This window comes from Crocodylus siamensis, chromosome 7, assembly GCF_052110815.1.
Source record: "Crocodylus siamensis isolate JL-2025a chromosome 7, ASM5211081v1, whole genome shotgun sequence".
Taxonomy (NCBI): domain Eukaryota; kingdom Metazoa; phylum Chordata; order Crocodylia; family Crocodylidae; genus Crocodylus; species Crocodylus siamensis.
Window position 1 is genome coordinate 82,434,576 of NC_143401.1, and position 23,684 is coordinate 82,458,259.

General features: G+C 43.5%; 1 protein-coding gene across 11 annotated transcripts in view; it reads right to left on the bottom strand.

The window, feature by feature from the left end:
* Positions 1-23,684, bottom strand: part of TACC2 (transforming acidic coiled-coil containing protein 2) — a 222,784-nt gene that overhangs the window by 90,005 nt on the left and 109,095 nt on the right. For all 11 annotated transcript variants that reach the window (XM_090058538.1, XM_090058541.1, XM_090058540.1 and 8 more), the window contains one exon: positions 22,825-22,965. In XM_090058538.1, coding sequence (XP_089914664.1) covers positions 22,825-22,965 — 141 coding nt within the window. The remainder of the gene's footprint in view (positions 1-22,824; positions 22,966-23,684) is intronic.

The window sequence follows — 23,684 nt, forward strand, 5'->3', positions numbered from 1 at the left end:
AAATGGAGGGCAGAAAGGGGGGACAGATCGGGAGGGGAGAAAAATCAAAAGATCAGGCACACATAACAGACGCATTAAATTGTCCCAACTTAAAAGCAGTTACCATGTATTTCTTTTAGATTGCAATAAAGACCTAACCATGCACACAAGACTTAACCGGTGGATAATTTCCATATGTTTTTTAAAAAAATAGACTCCTTTAGAGCTTGTCAAGCCTACAAAAATAACCGACCATTAAATGTGGCTTAGTTCTGTGCGAAAGGATAAAAGCATGCTGTACAGCACTTCAGGAACTGGGGTTAAAACAGACCAGCAAGGCTTTAGTTGCTACAACTTTAAGAATAATTAACAGCAACACTTAGCATTTGTGTGGAGTTACTCATCTTCAAACGACTTTCTAAAGTGTAACTACTTCATCTTCATAATGCTGCAAATGAAACATATGTGGCTCATTTTATTTTAGATAAAGGAAAAGGAAATGAGACACAGAAGGTTAACCCCAAATGCTGAAACTGGTTGATATCCTTTAACTGTGAGGTAGAAGTTAAATATCAGAAATTAGGAGACAACTTTTCAAACTTTGGTCCGACTTGTTTTCCCCACAAAGTAAAGCGTGTGTCAATGTCAAACACGATACTCAAATTTAAGACTCTGACTTCTGGCCTAGTTTCCAGACCAGTGGACCATTTGGGACACAATAAGTAGTTACAGGTCTTTAGAAATCATATGCTGTGAATGAGAAACTATTTATATTGTTTAATATTCCTTTATATGTTTACATGCTTGATACTCTAGCCTCCAAAGGATCAGCATCACCTAATAAAAACATGGCATAGTTGTGCTAATATTTAACAGTAATATCAAATATGCAGCTATCAAATCGGGAGCGTTCCCAATGACGTGCAACATGGAATTTCAAGATGGCAGTGAAAAGGATTTACTTCAGCATTAAATGTGAAATTAAGTTAATGACTCTGGCATGTCAGTCTAACACAGGAAGTAATAGAAAGCCAGCAGGCTAAAACTGTGTTGCTGTTTTTGGAGTACTCTGTTATGTCGAGGCTGTCACTCAGTGTCAGTTCTGCACGCTATTTTTATACCCAAGTTACTGGTTAGCGCTCATTTGGATGCCATAAGAACTACCCACTGTTTCTTTTCCTTTTTTCTTTCTATAATGGGTGATAGGAAGAAAGTAGACGAGCTTATCTAAACAAAAACCGAGGGGGAGGGAGGGGTTATCGGCTCACCGGTTATGCTTCAGCAGTTCTTCGCAAAGCAAGTATGTCTTCTGCTAGCGGTGGAGAAGTGGAGGATTCCATGCCTTGGTAAACGGAAAATTAGTAAAACACACCTTGAAAATGTGTTTCCTACCTACATCAAGTTTCAAGTGTATTACCAAGTAAATGTATTAGAGGTAGTTAGCTGTGCGAGTCTGAAATTAGGCCAAAGGCAGGGCAGTCTGTCACCTTATAGCAGAGGGCTAGGTAAAATATGGCCTGCCAATTGATCCTATCCAGCCTGCCAGCTGCTGCTGGATGCCTGAGGAGCAAGGGCTATGTCCCACACTTGGCCGTACCCCCTCATTCAGCTTTCTGTTGGTGCCCGATGCAGCGTGCCAAGTAGCTGGCCCACCCACCCACACGCTGCAATGAGCCACTGCCACCGCGGCACCACTAGGAGGTGGGTCTATGCTGGCTGCAGAAGAGGGGCTCAGCTTGGGGCAGCTGCCCCTGATTTTTCTGGTGTAATATGGTGGCAGCAGCTTATCACAGTGGGAAGATGGGCAGGATGGCTACTCAGCATGCTGCATCGCACCCCGTCCTGTATGGGCCTGGATGCTGGCAGCCATAGTGCCGGTTCTGTGCAGAGCCAACAGAAAGCCGTACATGGGGGATGGATGCAGGGGGGTAGAGACATTTGCGTGCCACACAATCCAGCCTGGTCCCGGCTGTGGCAGAACAGAGTGGTGTGCAGCACAGCCCCCCCTCCTTAGGCTTTCAGTGGTGGCCAACATGCCAGATAGGATGAATTGCCCTCTCCTCCCCTCCCCCCACTCTCAAGAGCTCACCAAAACTCATTAAGTGGCCTTCCAGCCCAAATAATTGTCCACCCATTATAGCCTAACCTGTTCAGAGAGGCATGAGCTTTCAAGGGCTACAGCTGACTACATCAGATTCATAGCGACTGATGAAGAAGGCTGTAGCCTATGAAAGCTCATGCCTCTCTGAACAAGTTAGATTATACGGTGCCACGCTGCCCTGCCTTCTGTATAAATGTATCGTCATGCTTAATTTGGACCGACCATGGCAAAAGCATGAGATAAACATTAACTTATGCTACAGATTTAAATCACACACTGAGCGGTGGTGTGGATGACAGAGAACAGAATATTTCTCCCATTCCCAGCATACCAGTATGTCAGGACTCTTTTACCAGCACTCACCAGTCTGGCCAACACATTTGCTGAAATTCAGTAAGTTCAGGGTCTTGGTTTGGCTGAAATTCAGCAAGTTTTGAGGTGTGGTCATGCTTCTGGCCTACCTGAACATCTAGGGGTTGCACCCTGCTCCCATCGGAAGCAGCAATAAGGTGCATTATGGAACATAACCCCTCAAATCGGTCTGCCTCTGTACCAACAGCATGACTCAGACACCAACTGTGAGGACAGCTCCCCGTCATCCACCCTTCTACTTCCAGAAAATACAGGATTTTGCCCTGAACTCTGAGAAAGAACTTTCTAAGCAATTTGGGTGCACCTTAAAAACAGAGGGAAAAACCTATAGTGGTCATGCAATCACTGAGTGATAACAGCTGGAAAACTGGGGTCCATCCTGTGGCTCTGCTTTTAAAAGCATGATGAAAAACTAGAAAAGGGCTCAAAAGAGAACTGTTTTGAAGTCTGGAAAGCAAGCTTATAATCAAAGATAATGAGCACAATATATTCTGCTTATCAAAGAGATGTTTAACAATGGATCTGATCATGGTCTTTAGGTATCTGTGTAAGAAACAGATATTTGACCAGCAATGCAGAGGACTTTAATCAAGCCCATGAAATCAAAACATCATCTATCAATGGAAACTTAAATTAGGAAAAATAAGTTGGCAATTATTTGCAAACTTATAACAGTAACTAACCACCAGAGCTGTTTACCAAGGGAAATATTTAATCATTTGAAGTCTTTAGACTGAGACTGGATTTCTTCTGAAACAATACAGCTCATCTCAGCTACAAACTACTGGGCTTGAAAGAGATTGGTTCTGTAGTAGGACAGCATATTTCTCTTCCATGCAAGAAACGCTAGATGAAATTCTTTGGCCTGTATAGCACAGGAAATCAGACTATATAGTCCCTGTGAAACTGTTAGTCATCCAACACTGGGAGGAAGTTTGGGGAGATAATCTCATTTCATTGCTGCTGCACTCAACTAAAATGTGGAGTCCTGAATCTATTCCAGGAGTGTTCAGCTCCTACCCCTTGGGCCAAATCCAGCCCAAAGAATTCCCCACAGGTCAGGAAATCTGGCAGTGTGGGAGTGGTGGCAATTAACGCTGCTCCCCCTCCCCTCTCCGCTAGCCCTGTGTGGCTAGATCTGGGCCAGACCTTTGCCAAGCAGCTGGATCAGGCCCCAACCACACCAGCCCCATTTGCCAGATCACAGCATGAGGGATTGGCCCATGGATGGACCTGGCACAGGCCATCTGACCTGCAAGGGAAGAAGGCTGAGCATCACTGATCTGTTCTAATCACGCTAAGCATCCTGCCTCTCCTATTCTCTTCCAGTTCTCTGCCACTTAGCATAGCCCTATTAAAGAAGCTAAAAGAGCAATGCAGGCCTTACTTATCTCCTATTTTTCTGTGGGAGATGAACATCATGGTCATAAAAGACTGATAGCCTTGGAAACCAAAGTTCAGTGTACAAGCAGCAATGCAAGACTTTTTTACATCCTCCCCATGGATGTGCAAGGAGCAGCTCCGCCGTGAGAGGGAAGCTTAGTCTCCCCCTCTCTGGCCTAAAGCCATCCAAAGGGACTGTCAACAGAAACATCAACTGATACTAAATATAGTGTTAGCTTTAGTCTGGATGGTGACTATGTGCACAGGCTGCAAGGACCTAGCTGTAACCTATGGTATACAGTGTGCTCAGTGCAAAGCGAGCCCTATTCGATTTGGATTCAGCCCGAATAAGGGACAGTGATTCAATTAGTTGATTTGGTTCTCTGTCCCTGATTCAATCTGGCCAAATCTGAATCTGAAGATCCCATGCTGATTTGGAGAATCAGCAACTTGGACATAGACACAGCTTTAAATGTTTTTTCTACATACCTCGAAGTACCAGCATGACTTATGAACACTGTGATGCTGGGACGGGTCGAGCATCCCACAGAAGTGCGGGGGACCCTCCATGTGCTCAGCGGCAAACCCAGAAGTGGGCCAGAAGTACTTCTGGTCCACTTCTGGGTCCACAGGGGAGTGCACCAGGGGCCCCCTTCATCCTCCCTAGATCGGCAATTGGCTGCAGGGGGCCTCCAGGTGCCCCCCTAGTCCCAGGAAGCACCAGTCACCGAGCAGGGGGGGGCACAGGGGGGAGGGAGGGGATCCAGCAGTGGACCTGAAGTGCTTCTGGTCCACTCCTGGGTTTGCTGCTGAGCTCGCTGGGCAGCCTCCCACACTTCTGTGGGACACTCAATGCACTTCAGCATCGCAGCATTCATGAGGCTCTGCTACCTAGAGGTAAATACAAAAAACATTGAAAGCTGTGTCTATGGCCGAATCTGCGAATCTTTCCAAATTGATTCGAAGGGTTCTGATTCTATTCAGAGAGATTAAAAGGTCCTTTGATTCGATTCACGTTTGGAGATTCGGCCGCCGAATCAAATCAGGGACCGAAGCTTCACACAGCCCTAGTATACAGGTACACTTCAAAATCATCCTCACTGGGGTTTTAGGTGACATGGTTGGTATCCCATACTGGACCCATCCCCTTCAGCTTAGAAGTCATTCAGGCCAACATACTGTGATTCCAACATCAGAAAGCCTTTTTTTAAATCACAGCCTTTACTTTTCCCCACCCATTAAAAGGGCACTTTTTCATCTCAAGCCAATATAACTTCTGTAATGTAACTCTTCGCACTACAGAGGCAAAGTGCATGACAGTTTTCTGAGAGGCTGGTTTCAGCCTGTGAGTCTTACTGCCCCAGGAACTAAGGGCTGTCTCAAACTTCAGCACCTTCTACTTGCAGGTGCAAGATGCACTTCTTTGACCAGGTCCTACTTACCATAAATGAAAAGCATAATTAAAAACAAACCAACGAAACAATCCACAGCCCAAAACAACGCACATAATTCTCCCTCTGGATAAGGAGTGTGAGAATGTACATGGCAGATGTTCACTCAACTGTTCAATGTGCTCCTGGAACATGCTCTGATACGACTACAATGGTGAGCATGGTACAAAAACCAGAAGAGAAGACATTAAAACAGAACATCCAAATGACAAAAAACATATAGTTCTTCTAGGACACCTTTGTGTCTAGTGCTGAGGTTTTTAGGGATGCTAAAAATTACCTTAGAAAAATGTGCCAAGAAAGTCAATAAATAGAAGTCAGACCTTGAGACTGAATCCAAGGGGGTATGTGCATGGAATCGGCTCAGACTCCTAAGAGGTAGAGTGCATCATAAGAAAGAAATTGGGTGTCATGGGGACTGCCTTGCTAGTCTGTGAATGGGTCCTGGTTCACTTAGCTCCTAGGCACTGCACTATAGAGATCACTATGGAGGGTCTACCAGGATCAGAGTACCTACAATCCAAATCATGCACTACATGAACTATGTTATGGAGCCCAGGAAAGACTACCCATGCTTTGGGAACTGGTCAGCACACAGCAATTTTTCCATCTTTTAAAACATAGATCCAAGAGCCCAGGTAGTGCTCATCTCATTGGATACTCATCAGGCTATTCAGACTGGGTCCAAACACACTCTACCCTACTCCTTTGATTGGAGTAAGCTGCAGAACTTGGTATTTCTTTGGCTTTTCTGGCACACTTACTTAGCAGTCTTTTTTCTATTGCTCTTTTGGGGAACCATGACCTTGTATGTCAGCTGCTACAGGCTTCTGTGCTAAGGGCATAGGTATGGCGGGGCAGGAAGGGCAACTGCCAAGACAGCCATTTGTTTGAGGGGTGTTAAGCAGCTCAAGGGTTCAACAGAGCATCTAAACCCCTGACCAGTGCCAATTTCCAAGACTTCCCACTAATTTAGGTACAGTACACCCTTACCAAGCCTTTGGGTTTACAGCTCAACTTTTTGGGGACCAGGGATAGCTGAAGCAGACACAAAACCTTTATGATGCAAAAACCAATCACTATTCATTTTACTTAGTACAAGAAATACACAGCTCTAGACAGAACAATAAAAAATACCACGTTTTCTCCCCAGTTCTTCGTGCTCTTTGGAGTTATGTCAGACTTTCTGGATAGCTAGAAGTCCATCTCCCCCAGCTCTCTCTCTCAAAACCAGTGCTTCTCAGCCTGTGGCCCAGTCAGCCCACAGCCGCTGCTCGTGTGACATCCAGTTAAAACATTTTTAAATGGATACAAAGGAAGTAAGTTGTGTGGGTGCAGCCCACGTAACATTGAGAACTGCAAGCGTGGCCCACTATGGCAAACAGGTTGAGAACCGCTGCTCTAAACAGAGCAGCAAGAGATCTTCTTTATATATATATAATCCCCGGGCTTCTTTCTTTTGATCACCCCACATGGCTTTCTGCAGGTGATCCAATTCTCCCAACAGATGATCAGTTGCTTGGTTACCTCCCTCCTGGAGTTCAGATGAAACTGGTTTGCTCTAGGCAGTAGACATGTCCTTGTCTAAGAGTGCTGCATTTGAATGGCTAATCAGTAAAGATTAACAATCCTCACTGTCAGACCCTTGCCAAGTACAAAACTTACTTTTACCGTTGCTATGAGTTTTAACTCAATGTAGAGACAAAAGAGCAGGCCAGCACAGCCCACATCCAAAATGGAGTTTGATACAGATGGCATCTTAAATATCAAACAGGAGAGAACATGAAATATTCCTCCAGTTACTGCAACAGCATTTTCAGAGCTATGCAAAGAATGAGCGGTAGCTGATGCCCCAACATGCAGTCAATGCCCTTGGCTCCTTCCCTCCCTGCCCCCTACAGAAACCCTCTCTGCCAGCTGCTTCCCCCTTCCTTAGTGACTCACCGTGCCAGCTTCTCTCCAGTCTCTGCAAAGATCCACATCTTGACCTCTTCTTCTCCACAAGCTTTTAGAGCATCTCTCCCCACCCACTCTCTCTCTCTCTGTCTCGCGCACAAACACGCACCCCGTCTTGTTTCCTCTTGGATTTAGTGCCCATTAACAAATCTCCAATGCAGTGCAGACTTTGATTCTGCCCAAAATGTGATTTGACAACTGCCAACCACACCTAACAGGTACATTATAACTAACTTAAAAGTCAATGAAATGACTCTAGATTTACTTTGGCTTGAAAATTACCAAGAACAGAAGCTCTGATGCAAAGACCATCTTTTTTGCTGTTTGTACAGTGCCTAGCACAGCACAGTCCTGGTCCAAAACTGGCATTTCTAGCTGCACCCACAATACAAATAACAGAAGTATTACACACAGTGATCAGTGAATCTAGGGGACGCTTTGTATTCTGAGCACCTGACTGAGGAACGTCTTTTCATATGTGTGTACAGCACCCAGAACGGGGCCCTAATTCTGCCAAGGACTTCTACACACTACTGTCATTCAAATAACAACACCACACACTGATTTAGGGCAGTCCTTAATTCAAGAAATTACTAGTTGACTTAAAGATTGTGGATGCCATGAGGAAACTATTACGTTGTAAAGTTACTGCTGTATCACTCCTCTAGTTTACTATGTGACAGGCACTGAATACTTTGTAAGCTGATAAAAAATACAGACCATCAGGAATTACCACGTTACCATATTCAATCTATTTTCCCCTATCAATTCAAAGAAAAAAACCCTGAATATATGATACATACACTGCAACTCGCAAGCACAGACAGCCTGACTGATTAAAACACATTTCTAAAAATGCACATATTGATCAATGGTTGGTTGCTAAGGCCCCTGCTGAATCTAAATTGAACGTGAGATCAATAGCATTAAAAGTTATGAAACTTCCACAGCACCAGCTTAGCCTTTGAACCCTTCTGTGTTTGGACCTTCCTGCAAAGCTAACGAAGGTGCATGCACATAACGTTCTTTGGGGACTCTGCTGTCAATTAAATGTTGACAGATAAAACGATAGGTCCACATGTTAAAGGGTTTCACGGAAAAGGATATTTTAGGAAGGGAAAAAAGTTCATCTACAAGGTGGTTAAACATCTTATCCCCTGCTATACAAAATGCTTCAAAAGCTATAGCTTAACACGGTACCTACAAGTCTGTGGCAGGGGAGGGGGGCTGGAGGGGAGATTTGTAGAAGACAATTTCTCATGTGGCACAAGGGGTACGGCCTTCTAGTCATATGGCTGAGAGGGGAAGCTTAATTTACGTCTAACGGGTGTCCTCACAGCCCTAAGAAGCTTCCTTCTATATGTTATTCCTGTTTTCAAGTTTCTTTATAAGCACGAATGACGCATGCCCCCTGCGGCTGGGGGGGCACGGCGGTAGCAGGAGCGCAGTGGTGGTAAGCGCGGAGCTCCTGCAGACACCGCTGGCGCTGTCAGCGGGAGGGTGTGGGAGGGTGGTGAGCGCCACCCAGGAGTTCGGCAACCACCCACAGGTGCCACCAGTGGTGTTAGCGGTGGGATGGCGAGTGGCGACTGCCCGTGGCAGTGCACGCTTTTTGCTGGGGGTGCACTGCCACGCTCAGGGGGTGCATGTGCACTCGTGTGCACCCCCTACGCATCGCCCCTGTTTGCAAGTATTTTCTATGGCTTTATGCCTAAGGCCTGTGGACCAGATTGAACCAAGACCACCGTGAAAATAGCACCCAACTCCTGAAGGAAATGAATGCCTTCTGGGGCTTTCAAGAGGATGCCCTTCGGTTGCTGCTCCAAGTAGCAGCTGCGTTCTCCAGAGGGAACCCTCTCCCACCGAGCCGCGTCAGAAGTGAAAACAAGAAGATTTCCAAAGGCCCCTTCCTCTGAGTGCCCTGCGTGAAAAATTAGGCAGTGAAGCAGGGTGAGAGGAGCAGATTAAAATAATACTTTCACTGGTGTAGCTCACTGTTACGACTCGGAGAAGGAACAATTATGCAGGCCAGGAATGCGAGCAAGGTTACAACTCAGTCTGGTCAACTTTTGGCAGAACATCTAGCTTTTGAAACATTTTGGGTTTGCAACTGAAAAAAAAAATATTAGTTTCAGTTTTTTCATGAAAAGTCAAGATGTTCCAGTGAAAAGTTTGACAAATATGAGAAAGCTGCTTGTTTTCCACCTCAACAGAAAATGTTGGCAATTCTGACTCGTTCGCTTTTTCCTCTTTCTAAAAATACTGTAAATTCAGTCCTTACGTTGAAATCCAAAAGAAACTTATAAACTCTTCTAAAAGTCTGGAGATTATCTCATGTCCAAAGCTGAGCATGTAGAGGAGCTCTGCTGAAATAACCGAGTTCCTTTAGCTGGTGCTAGGAATAAAAGGATGAAACCAGTCTTCTACATAAAAGTGAACCGAGAACTTTTTCTGGGTTCACCGACATAATTTGTTTAGGCTAACTGCAGCCGCAGAGATTGTTTTAAGATATCTTTAGTAGGTCTGTTCTTGTTGATTTGTTCACGCAGTATTTTAGCAGATGGGTAAAGAGCAGGTAGCCACCCTTCCTCTGAATTTGTCATAAATGAAATAGTTAACTAAGGACAATGAATCTGTTTTTATCAACCCCTGCAAATTCTAATCCCTTCAGAAGGACCGAGAGAAATTAGAGAGGATCCAGAGGTGAGCAAAGATGATAAAGGAATTGGATAGTAAGTAGTATGAGGAAAAGCTGAGGAAAGGTTGAGTTTAAAGATAAGGAGATTGAGCAGGGGACATGATAACATTTTTCAAATATTTGAAAAGCTGCCATACAAAGATAGAAGAACACTGTCCTTCCTAGCAACAAGAGGCAAGTCATATGGCAATGGGTTTAAACTGCAGTAAAGGAGATTTTGATCAAATCTCAGGGGAAAAAAACAACTTTAAGTGTATAAATAGCAGGACAATGGGAAAATCTGCCTAGGGAAGTTGTGCAATCTCTTTCCCAAGAAGAGGCTGAACAAGCATCTTTCTTGAATCATTTAGGATCAAAGAACCCCGAATCTGTGAAGCAGGTTGAACTAGATTATTCTTTGAATCTTTTCCAGCTCTATAACTAAGTTTGCTTCCTGCGTGCACATAAGCACACTCTGACAAACTGCCTATATCATGCCTCATATACAACTTCAAACTGTAATGGAAACAGCAAATCATTTAGGTTTTTTTTAAATGTATCATTTTTTTGATTAGCTTGATTATTCGCAAGCATAGGATGCTCTTACCCATAACTAACTACATTAACAGTAGCCTGGCTCCATAATGTGAATTGATAACACTGACTCAAGAAAGCCCCGACAGCTTGGAGCTTGCAACCCCACCCCGCTGATGTGAGCCCAAATCTCCATCCCCTGGGCAGCTCAAGCCACCAGTGTTTACCCTTGCTGCAGATACATGGCCTCTCTGCAGCTAGTAAGCACAGGCACAGAAAAGAAAGAAGGAGGGCTGCAGAGGGGGTACTGCAATGGGGAACAGGCAGTTCTTCACATCTGTGTGCTCCTTGATCCCTTGTGCTGATCCAGGCCAGGCCAGGCCAGACCTTCCCCAGGGCCTGTTTGCAGGATCTGGCCCATAGGGAGGTAGGTGGACAACCTCTGCTCTACATGAGCAGTTTTCAAACTGGGGTAATACATGGGGTACATGATGCTTTGCCAAAGAGTATGGGACTGTCTTAATAAAGGTGGTAGAGCTTCTGACTGCTGTGCATGGACATCTGTGGCAACTCTTCTCAACAGACATGTCAGGAGTGTGGGGTATGAACAGCGATACTTTATGGGTAAAGGGGTAGGCGGTCAGAAAAGTCTGAAAACCACTGCTGTAGAAGAAGAGCAAAATTACATGCATGTCAATAATTTGCCAAAAACACTGGTAAAAGACAATTAAAATTATTTTCTTTTCAAGCTCACTTACACATATCAATAGGCTAAAAAAAATTAGACAAATGTCATTTTTTAACTTGAATCTCCAAGAAAATACAGCAAAGTTAAAATGAATAAATAGCTGTAATATGAATATGTAAAATGAATAAATAGCTTTGTGAACCTGTAAAAAGGACCACAAAATTAAGCATATTTAGTACAAACAGCCATTAAGACTACAAGACTAAGTTTACACAAGCAAAACTGATCCCCATAATTTTCTAGCACTGGAAGCTGAAGTCAGGAAAGGACACCAATATTATTAACATAATTTCATTTGACCCTGTGAGGAGCAGCACTAGATACTTGAGTTGTGACTTACACTGGATTTCCAGCTTTCCTACTGCTGGCACTGAATTGGTAGTCCACTATGTAGCTGCATTCTCATAGTGCAAATCAGCCCTCATAGTCTATTCCTCTTACTCATAGGGTTATTGACTTTTGTACCAGATCACACCATGCAGGGATGGCAACAGCCCAGTGTACAATGTATTATACAAATTTAGAAGAAGAATGCTGCCTGAGAGGTTGTGACCCCATCCAACACTCCTGGTATAGCATAATGAGTTTATCTCCCTAGTGCGTTTTGAACCAAATCCATACTAAAGCAAATGCCTCCCATTCATCATTAGAATGCTGCTTGCCCGAACACAGAGTAAAACACTGCATAAAAACCTGAACAGCTATGCATACATATTTGGGAATATGGCGCCCATACTCTCGCTATGCTCTAAGCATGCTACTTATATGCTCACAGCTGTAATGGGTCAGAACTTCCAACCACTTGTCCTAGCAGCAAAAGTCATTACCAAAGTGCACGAAAGAGAAATGTTTATTAGTTGTTAGTTCAGACTGCACCTGACAGAGAACAGTAGCTCATATGATGTAATACTGTACAACTGTACTGTACTCTTCTGGATCTGAAACAGATGAGTGAGCCTACCTAGGCCCCATTTCTCTATCTAGACCTCTATCTAGACCTTCTTCTGCATAGCAGAATACTTCCCAATGCACAACGGAAACCTGTAATACATGCTGTATGTGGTGCACATGAATGTGCAACACCACCTTGAAACAATAGAGTAAACCAAATGTAGAGAGCCTGCTTAGAACAGTGCTTCTCAGCCAGGGTGGTGTGGCACCCTAGGGTATCTTGCGATCCTTTCAAAAGTGCCTCACTATGTTAGCATTGTTAGGTGCATGGGCAACTGGTGACACCTTAGGGGGGGCATGTGCCCCCCCAGCGACCAGTCAGCCACCGCGGGGGTCCCTCCACAGCCAATCTTGCTGACCAGGGAGGGGAGGGGGTCCCCTGAGGCCGATCACACGGGCGCTCCCGCCTGCCCCCATTACCCGTCGCCTAAGTGGGGAGTGCAGCCTGTCAGGGGGTGAACCAGCACTCTGAGGGCATGCATGTGCACGTGCACTCCCCACACTGCCACTGGTTAGGTGTACAAACTTGATTCACGTGATTCGTGATAAACCCAGAGATTTTAAATAAGAATCCACAGTGCTGAAAACAGCCTGACCTATTGTGATCTTTCTGAGTTCCTTGCAACAGAAAAACTGCTCTAACAATTTTCTGTAACCAGATAACCCTAGTGAAAGCTAGGAGCTGGCATTTTCCAAGGGATACCTCGAGTCTATCAAACAGTTCCTTAAATCTAAAAAGTCTGAGAACCAGTGGCCCACAGTCTGCATTGCCATCCGTTTGTGGGATTAGGGCAGGTGATTAATGTCATTTGAATATTCCTTGTGGATGGATTAATTAGTGTAATGACAGATTCATTTTCATGCTGCTGAACTCATTTTAGAAGCAAAGAAATTACCATATACTGCCTGAGGGAACCTGTAAAATACACAGTAATAATGAGGAAACAGGGGGCTACTGAACACCATTTTGTCCTTTGCAGCATATAGATAAGAGGTTTTACCACTGAGGTCTGATTTACACACATATGCACAAAAAACTGCTTTTCTCCCATCACTGTGCACAGAATACATCTACAATATACCTGAAGTGGCACACTTTGAGGAGGGGGGAAAAAAGAAATGAAAAACTGCATTACATTTCAAATAAGAAGCATGTCATATTCCACCGTTTTCATGTGAAATACAGCAGCCACAAAAATCCTGCTTGTTGAAACCATTTACCATATTGTTCCATATGCATATAGTACATCCCTGTACATATTACACACCTTAATTATGAAGGGTAGCCTGAAAAAAACAACTTCAATTGATGTAGTAAGTGGCAGCACCTAGGAAATCAAGTGTGCTCTGGAGGCCGCTGCCAGCCCTGCACACTGGCTGGGCCCACAGACTGCCTGGGTGCACTGGATCTAGAGTTAAACATCAAGTCTGACCCTGCACACTGGCTCTGGAACCACTTGCTAGGTCAGACCAAGCAGACCAAGTCCAATACCATGCTGGGTCTTGAGTCACACACCAAGTCCGACTCCATGCATTACGCTCTGGAGCTGCGTGCACCACGCCTAGGACCGTACACAGGCTCTGGAGCCACATGGTAGGACTGACCCTATGCACTGCCTCTGGGGCGGTGTGTCAGGACTGGGTCTGTGTTGAGTCCAGGTCAGATTCAACACATGGCTCCAGAGCCAGCGCATGGTCCCAGGCTCAGTGCACAGCCCCAGAGGTGGCACATGGGGCTAGACCCAGCACGTAGCTCTGAAGCACAACACAGTCTCTACTGGGGATCGGTTCTGTAGGTCCATTGCACACCACCACTTCGGTGCCTGGTTTCAGTGGAAGCTCCACACCTGCAGAATCCAGCCCCTAACCCTGAGGACCTTGCTATTTCCTAATCCAGAGACAAGATACCATACTGTGTCTATAACTGCTTTTGGCTGAAAGCCAGACAGGCCACACACTTAGATTTGTCAGCCTTACCTACGAGTTGTATTGAGCAAAACAAGGCATTCTGTTCCCTGGGGATAAGTTCTGCGCATGTATCTCAGCTTTTCTTGGCCCAATGAGAGCCTGACCAGACCCTGGAGAAAAAAGTTACTTTAAAAAAAAAAAAAAAAGCCAACAGAAACTAGAGGCAAACTGCAATTCATCATTATCCACTTGCTGCAATCACTGACGGATCATATGGAAAGTCCAAATGATCTCAGCAATGATTTCTATTGCATGGGAAATTGTGGGAAGCCCTTGAGGGTCTGGATCACTGTACCCTCAGGAAAACAGTATTACTTCTTTTACGCAAAACAGCCACCATTTACATGTACCGTACACATTTAAGCTGTTGGCATTATAGATATTTGCTTCACTTATGCTAGATGGCCATTAGAGGTTTATTACAGCCCAATTCACACAATTCTCCTTTTTTAACAAAAAGCCACTTTATAACACAATAAGGCCTTAATGATGCATTTCATTTCCCTTTTGGAATTTCCAACTCATATTTGCTTTGTGCAGTTACAAATTAAGCAGAATGAATCATTCCCTTTACAAAGGGTCAAAACTCACTCCAGAAAAATCAAAAAGTGGTTTTTCAATTGCTTGTAGGCATTATAATAAAAACCAGGAGGCATGAAAAGCACTGGTTCTTGAATTACTTGTGCTGATTATAAATGATGGCAATGTGACAATGACAAGGGGCTGATTTTTTTTAAGATGAGTCATCCTCCAAGATTTGAAGAAAGCAGGAAAACTTGCTTCCACTACGACAAAAAGTAAAAGTTTCATGAAAATCAAAGAAACAGGCTAAGCTCTGTATGCAAAGCTATGAAACATCTTGAACTCCTAGGAAGCAGTATGGAAACAGATTTTTAAAGCCAAGAAAGAAAAGGAGGAACACATTGTAAAAGTAAAGGTCTTCCAAGTATTTCTTCATTTCACACAGATGGATTAGATACAGTAAACCTTCAAATTTATTCCATATTCATTTAATAAAAATCCAGCAGGATTAGGTTAACTGGTGTATTTAACTGCTGAGACGCTGATGCAAGCATCAGAGTAAGCAGGATGGGGGGACCCTACTTACCAAGCTCAAGATCATTGTGATTCATGAGTCTTAAGGAAGAAAACTGTCATCTGTTTCATTTATCACTTTAATCCGTTGCTCAGTGCGGATCCAATGCTCACTGAAATCAGTGATGCCCCTCCATTGTGTTTATCTGCAGGGGTGTGGCTGCCCACATAGAAGCAGTGTTCAGCACCTGTACTCAACAGCAGAGACACCTCTCTTGGTAGCTCCTCAGTGCTGATCCTTGCCCCAGTCTGAATCCCTGTTCAGGTCAACCCCTACCTGAACCCCTGCTTTCTGCTGAACCCATCTACTCCCAACCACATGACTCATATCTCCAGTTCAGACCCATGGCTTCTGACCTGGATTTACTTCCTAGATCCTGACCTTGACTCCCAGACATCAAGTCAAACCATCCACATCATGGTCCTTTATGCAGAGTTTGATGGATATAGGACTGAGTCCATGGTGAGAATGTCTAACTTTTTTCATCATGTCCCTTCATTGGTCCTTGTGGATATATCTACATGGGGTTTCCTGCATATCCTGAGCAGACATGACCCTACCTACCTGCTTCTGCTTTCACACCTCAAACCCAGAAATGTAACAGTGAAACCTTTACCGTTGCTCTGAAGACCTCAGCCTCCACAACACTTGGAGCAACTGCTGGGGACACTACTGAAACAGTTTAACGAACATATTTCTGAGTTTGGTACACACTAGTGGGAGTTGGTGTGCAAAGTATTAATATACTTTAATACTTTACTCAATACTTTAACTAATATACTTTAATAATGCTCAATATTATCCCTGCTGGACACACTGGGAGTGTTTACATCTGCAATTAATGCAGACCAGTAAACTGCAGAGCTTATTGCTCTGCAGTTTTTTGCTCCCGGGCACACGGTTTGAATGTGAAAACTAGTTTGCTGCGCAGTAAAGCATCTTGTGCACACATGCTCACTGAGGACTGGTATCTCCAAGAGTCATTCCAATTAAGACACTAATAGCCAGATATGGAACACAGGTAGTTTGGGTTGGTTGTACTCTATACAGAAGCTTGTAAGCTTCAAAATCAGTTTTTTCTTAGTCTAAATGCAATTTATTTTATTGTGGGAACAACTCTCCCCCTAGTCCTGACTCCACTTAAAGAACAGGATCCGATTATCACTAGGGCAACACTTGGGTTTTCTAGCAAGTAATATATTCAGTTACATGGCTAGGGACAAGTTTAGTTTAAAAGCTCTCCTGTAATGTATCTTTAACTTATCTCCCAATCTGTTTCGTGCTTTCGCATTTGCAGTGTCATCAAAACTCATTAAATGTAATGTATCTGTAAGGTAATAGTCAACACCTGCATAATGCCCTGACTGTGTATGACACAAAACATTGTCATCCAAATGAAATGGCTGTTGATTTTTTATTCTTACATGTAACTTTAGGATAATCAGCACAGCCTTTGAACTGATCCTGGAAATACCACTTAACTTCACAAATGTGATGCTGCTGTGGGTACTCAACAGGATTAAAGCGAAGGCTATGCCTGTTAGCTTTATTTACAATGAAACAGTGGGCAAGATAGATTCCCCTTGTTCTACTCTAGTAATGTGATAGGGACAGAGGGTAGCTGAAATACTGTGGAAGGCACTCTTAAAGCAAGTTTGAAGCTGCTTGAACTTGCACCACAGACCAAATGGATTCTAATTATCCCGGACCACAGAGTCAGCGAAGGAATGGCAACAATGGAAATCCAGATTTGCTCCTAGTCCTTTAGGTGCACTGACCAAATCTTTGGTTCATCAGCAGACCTGCCGCTGAAGTTATTTAAAACATTTTAGAACTGAAGAACTGTGAATTTGATGGTTGGCTTTAGGTAACGACAGAATATGAAAGTCTTGTAGAGGTCATTGTTAATGGTCATACCACCAATACGAATAATTTGGATCTCGCCATAGTAGCTAGAGAACTTTCAAGATATGACATCTATGTTGTTGCCCTAAGCAAGACCCACCGGGCAAATGAAAGCCAGCTGAAAGGAGGAGGAGGTGGCTACACCTTTTTTTGGAAAGGAAAGCCACCAAAAAGAGGTGCATTCATGGGACTGACTTTGCCATCAAGAATAAGATTGTCAGCTAGCTTTCAGAACTCCCTGTGGGCAATAATGAATGCCTTATGACACTCCACCTTAAGCTCACTAACAACCAGTATGTTACAGTAATCAGTGCATATGCCCCCACACCTGACGATGAAGATGTCAACAGGAAACAGTTCTACTGTACTCTTGATACAGTCCTAACTACACCACTGCCAAGGAAGACAAGCTCATCCTCATGGATGACTTCAACACAAGAGTTGGGAGATACTCTGAACTCTGGAGTAGCACCATTGGGAAAGAGGGGGTGGAGAAAGTCAACTCTAATGATATCCTCTTCCTCAGCTAATGTGCAGAGCATGACTTGCTCATCGTGAATTCCATCTTCAGACAGTGATAAATATAAGACCACTTGGAAACATCCATGCTCCAATCACTTGCACCTTCTTGACTATAATACTGTCACAGCCTGTGATTATTCTGATAGCCATAACACCCCAGTCCTGAGAGGTGCAGATGCTGGACAGATCACCGTTTAGTCAGATCAACCAAGGGCATGAAGCTTGCACCCCAACACAGTAAAAAACTGAAAACGAAGTGGAAGAGATTTAACATCAAGGCACTCCAAAACCAAGATAGATGTGAGGCTCTTCAGCAACACCTTACTGAGAGACTGTCTGACCTATCTGATGACAGCAAGGATGTTCAGGTACATTGGAAAAAGCTTAAAAACATTTTTCACAAGGCATGCATTGAATCAACTGGATACTCCACTGACTGTCACCAAGATTAGTTTGATGAGAGCAGTGAGGAACTCCTAGCACTTATCCAGCAGAAGAAAGCCATGCTCTGCAGTTGGAAAAATGAACCCTCCAACCAGCAAAAATGAGAGGCTCACCACTGGCTCAAAGCTGTAGATCAGAGGACATCAAGAACCAGTGGTGACAAGTGAAAACCATGGAGATCCAGAGTTTCACTCACCAACATGAGATGAGAAGCTTCTTTCAAGAAATAAAAGCCATCCACGGGCCATGTTCCAGTGGCCCAACCCCTTTCCGATCTTCTCACGGACAACGTATCCATCAGGCAATGCTGGAAGGAGCACTTCAAGACTCTACTCCACCATGAACCTGATGTCTCAGGTGCCATGATGGAGTCCATCCCTCAACACCCACTAACAGAACCTCCTGCTGATCCCCCATCCTTCAAGGAAGTCTGGTGTGCCATCACTCAGACCAAGAACAATAAGACACCAGGTCCAGATGGCATCCACGCAAAGATCTTCAAACCTGGTGGAACAGCACTAGCGCAAAAATTTCACCAACTTTTCTTCAAAATGTGGGTTAATGAGAAAGTGTCACCTGACTTAAAGAATGCCAACATTGTGGCCATCTTTAAGAAGAGGGACAAGCCAGTGTGTGGGAAATACCGAGGCACTGCCCTCCTCTCTGTTGCTGGGAAGATTCTTACTCACATCCTCCTGAATCGCCTCCTCCCCCTGGCCAGAGACGCCCTTCCAGAATCTCAGTGTGGCTTTAGACCATCTTGGGGTGCCACTGACATGATTTTTGTTGCATGACAGATCCAAGAGAAGTGTGGAGAGCAATACCAGCAGCTGTTTATGGTATCCATTGTCCTAACCAAGGCCTTTGACTCCATCCATCGCGAAGCCTTATGGAAGGTCCTGGCTAGGTCTGATTGTCCACTGAAGCTCAACAGCACCCTCAAGCTACTCCATGATGACATGACTGCCACAGTCCTGTGCAATGGATCAGAGACAGACCCATATACCATCTCTACTGGTATCAAGCAGGGCTGTGTCATTGCCCCAACCCTTTTTTCCATCTATCTTGCTGGGATTTTGATTCTCATCCATGACAACCTTCCTCCCAGAATTGAGGCTGAGTATCTAATGGACAGTCAGCTTTTCAATCTGTGGTGCCTTCACAGCAAAACAAAAGTTACCAAGACTGGCATCACCAACCTTCAGTATGTTGATGACTGTGTTATCCTCGTAAACACTGAAACTGTTCTGCAGTCCATCCTTGACCTTTTCTCAGGTGCCTATCACAGTCTGGGACTCTCCCTTAACATTGGGAAGACCAAAGTCTCTTAGCAGTGGGAAGACCATCAGCCTGCCCCAGCATAAGCTGCTCCCCTTCCCCCACAAATTATCATCTTTTGCATTAGATGGGATGACCACTGCACCAAAGCCAGCATCCTCTCTGCAGCTAACATTACCAGCATTGAGGCAAAGATCATGAAACAACAACTTTGCTGGGCTGGCCACTGTGTGTGGATGGCTGATGCTTGTCTCCCAAAGCAAGTCCTCTTCTCTCAATTTAGTCACAATAAGAGGACCCATGGAGGAAGCACTGTGAGGACACCCTGAAAACTTATCTTAAAAAGGGTGGCACCGATCCTACAAATTGGGCAGGGCTGACTGGTAACAGGTTTCAATGGTGCTGCACTGTAATCAAGCTACAGCCCACTTTGAAGAGAACCATCTTGCTCAGGAAGCCGAGAAACAGCAGAGGAGAAAGAAAACGGCACAACATCCTGGCCAACAGTTGTACCCCCACCAAGGCATCGCTTGTCATATCTGTAGAAAAACTTGCAGAGCATGGACTGGATTCCTCAGCCACCTTAAAACTCACCGGTAATCCCTCTCCCCTCCCTCTCCCAGAAGACATCATCCTCATATTGAGGGATAGCTGATATACAGACAAGCTCTTGTATAAGATGGTTTAGACACGGGGTACTATCTAGATCCATATAGGGATTAGATAACCTCCTGAGATCCCTTCTAGCCCTACTTTTCTATGATTCTATGGTGTTTGTATGAATGAGAAATTATTTATTCTCATTAGCAGTATTTCAGCTCCTAAATCAATTTGTGACATTTGTGATGCATCTAACATCATAATGATCATAACTGAAAGCAAGCCTGAAAGGCATTGAGGATCTGTCTTCCAATTTAGTGGAATGGCAAAAGCTTTGTAGAAGGGTAACACTTTCCTATTTGAGTTACTAGCCATAAATGTGTCAAGAATTGAAACGTGGTTTAATTCTTATACAGGTGTTTTGTATGGGTGATTTAACAGGACTTGCCTGTGACTGAACAGAACACACATTCATTGGCTGCATTTTTCAGTGTAATTTTTTCCAGTTCAAAATGGGCTTGATTATAGTGGCAAATAGAAATACATTTGCTGTGCATCAAGTTGCAGGAATTTCATTTTTTTCACTCTATAGAACCATTCCATAGAAAACACTACAATTCTCATCTCAGTACACTTACCCAAATCCCATTCCCATTAGTGTGGACCCCATATTCAGTGAAAGCATACATCTGTATTTATCTTTACTCAGAAAACATTATGGATACCAAGACTGCTATCTACATAGTGCAAATACAATTCTTGTCAGCATATATTTCTGAGATTGTCGTGTTTACTGGAGTTGGTTCTGTTTTAAGCAACTGTATTAATACAATAGAACTGATTGATTATGATAATGTGTTAGGGCTTTCTATTTGTGTGAATATACATTATTGCCATCAACTGCATATAGTCATTTGAGTCATTATTAGGGCTAAATGAAACTTCAGGTTACAGGAACTAATCTCTCTCTTTCTGGGGTTAGTTCTGATGACCCCAGATTTAAAGCCCCCATACAACACTTTTTCTGGATTTGAGATGGTAAGCAAACCTCTGTTTTTTACATGGTATCTACCTTTAATGTAAAACTAGAGTTGACTTTCAGCTGAAACTCATCCAAGGCTTTTCATAACAATAAAATACCTGCAACCTTTGCAGAATGGCCCATATTTCTGGTTTATATTTAAAATTGAGCAGGGTGAACAGCAGGAATTCCTCCCATGCAGAGGATTCCTTCGGGTCCTGGGAGACCAGATATGTCAGTAACTGAGAAACAAATGCAATAAGAAATGTTTCCACCTAGCACAGGAATAGTTGCATTTTTACAAAATGTGTGCAACATCTTCCACTCAGGGGATTTTCCTCAAAGCCTACAGATCTGTAATCCAGGCAAGTCTCACTTGAGAGCCTCTTCTTCCTTTTCCTTAGAAAATACCCATTTGGATCTTATGGATCATAAAAAGCATCAGAAAAATGGCCAAATACACTATCACGGCAGGCCCACTCTGTCTTTACGCTATTATAAGCATGTATACAAGCACTAGAAAACATATAAGCAGAGAATAAACCAATGAGCTAACAGTTCAGGGTAAATAACAGAAATCACCACAGCCACAAAAAGCAATGCAATAAATCTACTGATAAAACCTAAAGTGCGCATCACACCAGGAGGAACAAGAATTGCCCATTACGTATGTAAAATGACACCACTTATACTCAGCCATGTCAAGCACAGCACAAGTAGCAAACTCCTGACTTCTTGAACTAATGCATCTCTGAGGACACTTCACTGATGCACAATCCACATACCTCAGAGTATTAATACAGTGGATGATGATGCTATATGGTGGCAAACAGCTTTTTCGCACTGGTTTACAAACTCGTTTTCCCCCATTTCATTTGCCAGCGAAGTGCAAATATTGCAGCAATTACAAACTGTCATTTTTATACGTGATTCACATAGGGTGTTTCTGCTGAGAGCAGCATATGCTGATGTGAATAGAATAGATACATTTGTGTGATTTCTCATACTACACGCAGTATTCGTCACAAGCTGCCAACCTATATTTGTAGCATGGGGGAAGACATCTAGATGTCCACTTGGTGTTCTGAATTATATTATGACCTTTCCATTAATAGATATCATAATGTGGTGCGCCTTCATAACCACACTATTACAGCACAATCACTCACAAGCTCACTGCCATTTAAAGCTCTTGAAATAGCCAAATACGTATCTCCTCTTGACTAAAGTTGAAAGAGGAGAATCAGCTGAGAGGGATTTTCCAGGAAAAAAAATCCCTACACCGCCTGTCAAACATTGTAGCAGAGCTGATGTGAATTAATTTGGACAGGTGAATTACTTTGGACAGGTGAATTAATTTGGTAATAAATGGCATTTTTTTGGGTATGAAACTGACATTAGGTTTTTACCTGAAACGTCAAGCTAAACCTCCTCCACAAACAGCAGCGAGAATGCATCAGGAGACATGATAATGAGGAAAACAATCATCCTGTCTTGAGCCTGAAGTTACACAATTTCATAAGGAATGCAGATTCAAGAGAGAAAAATCTGGCCTGACAATTGACTTTACTAATAAAAATAAAAGCATGAGAAACACCCGAATTGTAACAACCAGTGCAGTCCAAGCTCCCTCTTCTGGCCCTTGTGAATAATACATATCTGAGCAAAAGAAGTTCCTACTCGGGCACCTCTGACCAAAATCAACCAACAAGACAGTATCCCATCACAATTATTTACATGTCAGCATTTTAATAGTAATTATATATTCTAGGGCAAGGGTGGATCCAGAGACAGGTGTTTCATGTTCAAGTTGGATAAAATACAACGTTACACAATACCTCTTTATTTCCCTTGTCAATCCCTCGCTGTCTTGAGCAGGCGGTTCTACAACAGTAACGGGAGGAGGAGCCAAAGACACATCCTCAGGAACAGGTGCAATTCCACTTTCAGCTTCTTTGCAGCTACCTGGCTCCAAAGTGCTGCAAAACAGTACGATTATCATAAATAATAAACCCTGTAAAACTCAACTTGGTGCCACAATGTTTTCAACGGCACTTGTAAATTGCTGTAACTCTCATTAGCTGGCAGACTCACTGTTAAGACTTTACTATTTTGTTTTCACACACAGATACTACAGAATAAATAAATGACTGCAAACAGTCACAAATGGCTTTGTAAATTCCCTGGATCAAGTCTCCAACCCCAAACTCCAAAAGCACGCTACAAACACTGAATTAAACTTTCGAATAAAGCAACATCCGGCAAGGTTGACAGCTAATGGGATGCAACTTTTAGTAATAAAAACACATTCAAAAAGTTCCCTGATGTCAACTATTCACTACAGTGCAGAACTAGAAATCGTGCAGTGTCTTGCTATATAAAAATTAAGGGGAACTGTGGTGTTGCTATTGTTTTAGTATTAAGAACAGCCTCTGTACTGTTGTGTCCTAAGAGAGATGAGTAGAGAATAGGTTGCAGATTTAAAATCATGAGTTTCGAAGTTTGTAAATATAATAAGGAAAGGTGTTTTTCATTACCCAGTCAGGGTGGTGCAAAGAAAGGGAGTTTAGTGAAAGAGTGCCCTCTCTTGTCCACACACGGAAGAGTACTGGGGACGGTTAAAGTTCCAGTTGCAATTTTGTCATAGCATTTATTTTTTCATGAAGAAAACAGAGGGAAGTATATAGTGAAAGGACAA